Source organism: Cariama cristata, unplaced genomic scaffold, assembly GCF_000690535.1.
Source record: "Cariama cristata isolate BGI_N322 unplaced genomic scaffold, ASM69053v1 scaffold10522, whole genome shotgun sequence".
NCBI lineage: Eukaryota > Metazoa > Chordata > Aves > Cariamiformes > Cariamidae > Cariama > Cariama cristata.
The window spans coordinates 28,769-36,691 of NW_009603255.1; the positions used below are offsets into that span (position 1 = coordinate 28,769).

Sequence of the window (7,923 nt, forward strand, 5' to 3'; positions counted from 1 at the left end):
TTAAACTAAAAGAGGGTAGATTTAGACTAGAAATAAGGAAGAAATTTTTTATGATGAGGGTGGTGAAACACTAGACCAGGTTGCCCAGAGAGGTGGTAGATGCCCCATTCCTGGAAACATTCAAGGTCAGATTGGACGGGGCTCTGAGCAGCCTGATCAAGTTGAAGATGTCTCTGCTTGTTGCAGGGAGGTTGGACTAGATGGCCTTTAAAGGTCCCTTCGAACCCAAACTGTTCTGTCATTCTATTCTGTGATTCTACTTTGCAAAAGGAATGGTTCTTTCCCACAGAAGCACAGCTAAAGCTTTAGATACATTAAAAGAAATCAGTTAAAAAAGAAGTCTTAGCCTTTTTCTAGAACAAAACTAGATCTTCCTTCTTTAGATAACTGACATTATCTCTCTTCCAAATGGATTCTGCCAAACAGCAAAAGAGTTGGGAACTTGTTGATTAGGGATATATATTTCCTTAGAACCCTCTGTGTGCCTTTAGTTTTGGCTACACAGTAAATGTTTAAATGTTTAAATAGAAGTAATAATGGGAACATGGACATAATGGAAGTAATAATGTGAAACGATCCCCTTTCCTGCTAGCTCATGAACTAAAGATACACCATGGCATAGCAAAATTCCAAGAATTTGTGTTTGATTTCAATGCAGTTTTAAGTAAATATGAATATGCTTACTGCAGATTTTGAAGGAAAAATACAAATTTTACTGTTCAAATACTACAGGAACATGTATCACAAAAGTAGAAGTAGGAAGAAAGGCTTTTGAATTACAACTCTTACTAAAAATAGTAAGTATTGACCTCTTTAGTTGAAAAGTTGCTGACTAGCCAGATGTTAAAAATTTGCTGAATAGTTGTCTCTTAGATTACACAAGAACATTCATTACAGTGATTACACTTGACAGCTACAGATGTCTTAGCTAAATGCTGTCAGACATATAATCTGCTAAGCTATAATGTAGTGCTTTAAATCTCTTTTAAATCTCTTTAACTCTTGTTAGCTAGATTACATGATGATACTATCATTACTTCTACCACATAAGAGAGATTTCTTCTGTGACTGTATACAAAACTGTATTTCAAACCTTCAAAGAGACAAGTTTCTATGGGAGGAATTTGACAGATTGATTTATTATGCTTATAAAACCTTTATTAATGTAGTAGCTGAATACGCCATTCTTTACTGTAACTGGCCTCACTGTGGGGTAGAATTTGAGTTCACCATAGTTGCATTAATTTGAAGAGACAAAGGAGCAGCAAAAGAGCAGCAATTTCTAGGGTACTTCACAGAGTTGAATTAAAACCAAACCAGCAAGTTCTGATCTATACACAACTTTTATAATGAAATAAGGAATGTAAGGTAGAGGTGATTTCTATTTGAGTGTTCAAGAATTGCAAATCTGATGGCTGTAAGTGTCTTTCTTCTCTTAGCCAAGTAAGATTGCATTGACTAAGCCAGCAGGTGCTATAGAAAATAACATACAATGCATGAGGCTAGAAATCTGAGTTACATTCTACTGGAATCAATTCTTGGTGGCAGTACGTAATTTCTGGATTTTTGGGGGACTGGCATTTTTGGGGGGGGCGTGGGGTTTTTGTTTTGGTTTTTTTTGGTTGCTTTTTTTTTTTTTTTAATTTGTTTGTTTTTAATCTGGATTCTTAAGAGGAAAACAGAAAAACAGAAGAAAAACACATGCTACTGTAATGTCCGCCACTGTCTGCTGGTCCACCCATAAATGTTTTTGAACAGGTTATCCAGTTTCAGCCAAATTTCAGTGGTTGTGAGAGATGTCAAATATGTAAGATTACCTGTAAGTTATGTTGAACTTGAGACCAAGAAAACTTGGGTGTTTTTAATTACTGTATTGGATTTTAATTCCAAGGTTTTTCTAGCAAATGTGCCAACATAAGACTCATGAACAGCACTTCCTTTATGATTTATAGTTTCACAGTGATGAACAAGCATTCATTTACTTTCCTTGGTGAACTTGTTGTTTTTAGTTGAGCTTTTTTCAATTTATTAGCAAGTAAAGAATAAAAGACTGATCATTCCAAAAAATCTCTACAGTTGTCTTACTTGAAATGTAACAGTGTTGCTGAAGATGAGACATACTGCAAAGCTCTGATTTACTGGATGCTTGGTTCATTTTGGTGGTGAAGATGTAAAGAACAAATTTTTGGGAAAAAATTGTAGATGTAAGGGTAAGAATCAGTCTTTGGGAGTGAGGAGTCCTAATTTAGATCCTTGAAAGTATCCATGTGAAGTGTGGGAATACTCCCTTTCCACAGACTTAATGGCTGAGAATCTTCCCCAGTCTTACATTTCTACAATTTACACACAGAGGGATAGAGGCGTGACAAGTTGGGAAGGAGAGAACTTCGTGTTGCAAAGTATTTCTCTTTGGAGAAAATGAATATAATTTCCTTAAGACTAGGAATAGGAGGCAAGATGAGGTCAGAAATTGAATGACGCTGTAGGCAAACTAAGTTGAAAGACCTGCAAGAGGATTTATGTGATCTTTCAAAACCTGAATTCACTTCTGTGTCTAAACCAAGCACAAATTTTTTAACTTGAAGAAAGCTAAGTGCATCCAAAGTGTGGCCTGCACGAAAGATGAATAAACATGTGGAAAGATCACAAATGGCAAATCAGTTACCAATTCTATCAAGATGTAGTGTTTGCCTTCTATAAATACCTGTGAGTAGATCGTAAATCTTGAGAGTTGAATAGATTTACAGAAATAATATTTTCAGGCTACATAGTTTGTTAGCTGTCATGAAGACATTGAGAATTTTTACAATGCAAGTTACATTGTCTAGGAAAGGAGGAATCGTAGAAATTGTAATACAATTATCTTCTTAACCAGAAAGTGGAGTCAGGTATGACTAAGCAACATATTAAAAAGGCTTTTTACTCAAGTTAATTTTAAAGTATAGATTCATTTGCATTCTCACGGAGGCCTGGAACTAATCAAAGCAGAGGGTATACATCTCTATCATTTGACTGATGAGGAAAACAAAAGATGGGGTGCTTCAGAAGTGATTTGAAGATTAATTTGCACACACAAGTATCTGGTAATCCATAACTGTAATAAGGGTGATGACACTTCAGAAACATGCCCTTCTGGAGAAAAGTGTTCTCAAGAATACTGTTCAGTTAACTCTTGATCACTGCAACCTAAAATAATCTCTGGTTGTCCATATGTGACAAGGACAAAGACTGAGTCTTTAAAGTCTCTTTGTAACCTTCCATAACTTTGTAAACAAAGTCTTAACATCTTGTTAGAATAAAGTGTGTAAGTTTTTTCAGTGTGAGTTTGCCTAATGTTTAAACATTAGGGACTCAACTTTAACTGACAAATTTAACAATGCTTTTTATTTTTCTGGGTTAATCAAGGAGCGAAAAAAAGATGGTATTATAACCAGAGCTAGAAATTCAGGGTCAATTTGCACATTGCAGATGTTGAAGTATATTTCTTGCTAACAGATAAAGTCAGTTGGAAATTTAGTATCTAGAAGCGATTGTGCAAAAGAAGGTAAGGAGTGGAACAGTGGAGTTGAAAATGTCACACTGATTATGATTTTCTGTCTAACTTTTAGAAATTTGGATGCTAGTGTTATATACGTTCTCAGTCTGATGAATCCTATTTGTGAGTTGTATTTGTCTTTTAGAACAGAATGGCTTAGATATCATCAGCCTTTTATTTATCAGAACTTGTTACCAGTGTTTTGTTACTTCTGCTGGATCGTAGTTTAGTCCTTGAAAGATGAATTTGATTCTACCAGCCATTGTGTATTCATATCTTCCTGATGATCCACTGATTCTGAAGACTCCAGCTACAGCTTCATTTCAGATTACACCTATGTAGGGAGATAGGAGAGGCCTCTTATGCAATGAAAGAGGTATTAATATTCCAATTACTTATAAACCTATGATTATTTGCTTAGATTACCTAGTAGATTTTTCTAAGCCTGTATTTTCAAAGTTGAGACCGGACCATGGCAAGTGTCACACAGTCACCGTCAGTTTTCAACCGACATAAATAAAATTTGTCTTTGTCAAAGATCTCAAATAAAATATAATTCCATATACTGGAATCACTTTATTTTCTTATTCAAGAAAAGGATTTATTAGTACTTTTTCTGAGATGATAATGACTTTTGTGCTGTTTCATTCACAATGTTAGAAGACTGGAAAAAGTGCCTTTCCAAAACTACTGGTTGTGACTCATAAATATCTTTGGAAATCCTGGTGCCAGAAAGAAAATTTTCAATCAAACATCAAAAAACATATATTCTGGATCGAATGTATCAAAAATGTTTAGCAATCTTAATTTTATTGAAACTCAGAAGTTGAAACAGTCATCATTAAAATATCAACTATGTGAACAAAAGTATAAATTATCAAAAAATATCAAATTATCAGATATGTGCTCTGTCACACACCAGATTGTTCATCAGGCTGCTGTAGTTATGCAAAATGGAAGGACTGATCTTCTTTATTGTGCAGTCTTTTCATTTTCTTTTTTAAAAGCATTGTTGAACTATGTGGAGATAGAAATAGCCTTTCTAAGGGGAAAAAAATCCAGGAAAAAAGAAAGGATTTAATCCAGTATTATTTATTTTTATATGGTGTTCTAATATTTAGACCACAATTTTCCCTTGAGTAGAGAACACTCAGCAGCAAGTAGCAGTGCCAAAAACTGTGAACTTATTTTTTAAAAAAACCAAAACTGAAATTGAAATAATTTGCAAATATTGAGATTTCCAGACATGTGCTGTAGCTGGTCCTGCAAGAAGTATTATTGTTTTCATCACTGTTGTATTACCATTGCTCATGGGAATGCTTCAGCAACAAAATTATTTTTCTTCTGCTAGGTAGAATTAAGTGGAAAAAATGTTTGGATGACCTAAAACTCATTCCTTTTTCCAGAAATTTTCAGGTGGTTAGCCTTGACATCATCAATACCCAGCCTCTTTTTGCATAGATTACATGACGAGAGGAGCAGATTCTCAGTAGATGTATGGGTTGTAGCTGCACTGACTTCAGCATAACTGAGTCTTGCTGTCAACCAAATACTTTTGTCATGGCAGTTGAGATAGCACTATGAAACTTTACTAAACAAGTATAGAATATTTGATCATGTGCATGTAAGTGCATAAAAATCCACTTCCTTTCTGGAAAAAAATCACCTGTGTTTGATTTTTAGTCTTTCCTATTGTCTGTTGTTAATAGGTACTTCTAGATACTACTGGTTGAATTTTGAGAATGAGTGATGTGTATAATCCTTTCATGCATTGTTGATGTAGATTGTTACCTGCGATGCTTACTGTTAATTAATTTCTGATCCATTGAAGTTTATTCTGCTGCTAAGCAGTAAGCTATTCAAACTCCATAAAGTTTATTGTATTTTCACGACTAAAAATTTATACAAATTTAGAGCTGTTGAACAAATGTAAAACACCACTACTGATTACAATACTTCAAATCAAGGAAAATCTTTTCTAACATGTGACAGAAACACAGGTTGAGGTGAAATAATTTTCATATTTCTACTTTTTTAGGGTGTGCTGTCTTTGGAATCACCCCAACAGCTACTGATAAAGTAATTCTGGGTCACGGCACATTTCATAAATTACACAGGAAACAAAAATGTCTGTTACCTTTTGGGATCAACATTTTCTAGCATGTTGTCACAAAGTGAATGCTCTTTCATTTCATTAAACTGTGTAGTATAACAAAAAATCTGGCCTTATAAATTGAAGAACATTCAGGGTAAAGAAATAAGAGTTTTCTTGTATCTGTCTTCAGTACCCATAAAATTCTTCTCTGAGTAGTTTTTATTTGTGCCACATTTTTTGAAAAGGTTATCCAGATTATTAAAGCAGGGTGCTTCTCTGGTCATTTTCCACTCAGGAAAATGATCAAATAATTCTTGTAGCACAAGAAAAATCTAGTGGCATAATGCTGAAAGAGGCAACTAGGCTGAGGACTGCCTCTTCCTTGAGTCATGCTTTCCTCAACATAGCATAGGAACAGAGGAGGAAACCTCCCATGAATTCCTTTGCATCTCTTCTTCACTGGGACAGAGATCCTGCACACAGATGTGGGCTGGGATGTCTGCTCAGATCGCACAGAACCTTGATGGAGAAGCACTGGCAGAATTTGGAAGCTGCTTGGCAAAACTCTCTCTTTGTTGTAACAAGTAAAGATGGTGTATTTTCAGTTAAAAATCTTTTAATATACTTTATTTACGTATTTTCATTACCTGTGGTCATCAAAGAAATGCATTCTTTCATCCAGTGGCTTTGCTACTTTTTGGTTTGTTCTAGTTTTAATAAGCCTTTTTGATCTCCTGGGTAAACATGTAGTTTTGTTACATCTTTGAAGAATGTCTTTTGTAATGCTGAGCTTGGAACTTTGACCCAAAGTAGCACCCAGTATAAAATGAAAATTAGTATGAAGATGTAAATATTGTGTTGGAATTTGCAAAAATAAGAACATCATTGTACAATTAAATTTCCACTTTGCCATTTTTCATGTAAATAATTACAGATTACTTGAAAACAGGTTAGATTCTTTCCATTTAATTGTTGAACTCCTCTGTTAGAAAAGAACAGTGGCTTTAAATGCTGCAAGACAGAAAGTATATTTGAAATCTTTGATCATCATGTGATGTGGATAGGTTGCCTTAATGAGTGGCGTTTACATATTTCTAAGTGTGATCTAAAAGAATATCCTTAATAGCAATAGAATTTGGAAATTCTGTTATAACTCTGACCTTTATTATACTTTCATTTAAATATTTTTTCATAATACAAACATGGTGAAGATTCATATTGCCAAAACATAAGAATTAGCTGATAAAAGCAAATAAATTCATACAATTTCATTTTCTTTCTAAATAAAAGATTTCTGCTTCCCAAAGATGAATCTGTCACATAGAAATTAATGGACAGGTAGTGTGAAGGAACTGTGTTAAAAATGAACATAAAGGAAAAAGAATGAAAAGAAAAAATTATTAGATTAAAAAAAACCCTGTTTTACATCAAAAGCCAGTCATCTGTAATGTGATACCAGCAATCACCATGTTCTGATATAAAGCAAATTATAGATATCAAAAAATTAACTTTTTGTGTTTGTAGGCTAAGTTTTCTTTTGTACAAGATCTTAGAGATGTTGTAGTACTTTTCTGTGTTTACACTCATTTTTTTATAACAATCACTTTTCAAGTTACAAGAACTCTTAATCCTCGCTTAATTGAATTTAGTAACAGCTCCCACACTGAGGTCAACAGGTTTATAAACAGGCACCCAATATAGTTCTGTTACATTTGACACTGAAATTAAGTTTTTTCCATTTGTTTCCCTCTTGTTTCAGGAGCGGACAAGTTGAGAAATTAGAAGTGGATCCTAGTAAATATTCATTCCCAGATGTGACAAAGATAATCCAAGAAAAGGAACAAATTGAACAGGGACCTATTAGGCTACAACCAGGGAAGATTACAGAGACTGAGAAGAGTTACGTTGATTTTGAAAATAATGAAGATGTTCCTCCCTTAATTTGAAACATTCTTAAATAATCCCTCTATATGTGGCATGTATGCTTAAGTTGTCTTCATGACTCTGTGTGTAAAGTAAGGATAATATAGATGAAGTGGGCAATATTATTACATTTCTTATTAATAATTTTGTTTTACCTGTGTTTTCTGCACCATTTTCTGTTAGTATATTGCCGTATAAATTCTTTTTTTCTGGATTTTTTACTTAGTAAATGTCAAATCAGAATGGGAGCCATATAAGTCAGACATTGTTGTTTCTTCAAAGAATTTACTGTCCAACTTGAAAGATGACATGTTACTGTAGAAAAAGAGAGAAGGAAGGAAGGAAGCACCTCTAACAAGATTTGTGATTA

The 7,923-nt window shown here is 34.0% G+C and overlaps 1 protein-coding gene across 1 annotated transcript in view; it reads left to right on the top strand.

Annotated features, from left to right (window-relative positions):
* The window catches only part of LRRC6 (leucine rich repeat containing 6), a gene marked incomplete at its 5' end in the record, with an annotated part of 33,287 nt that extends 25,573 nt beyond the window's left edge, over positions 1-7,714 (top strand). The window contains one exon of the mRNA XM_009695105.1: positions 7,393-7,714. Within this exon, the coding sequence (XP_009693407.1) occupies positions 7,393-7,576 (184 nt within the window). The remainder of the gene's footprint in view (positions 1-7,392) is intronic.
* Between the last annotated feature and the right edge of the window lie 209 nt (positions 7,715-7,923).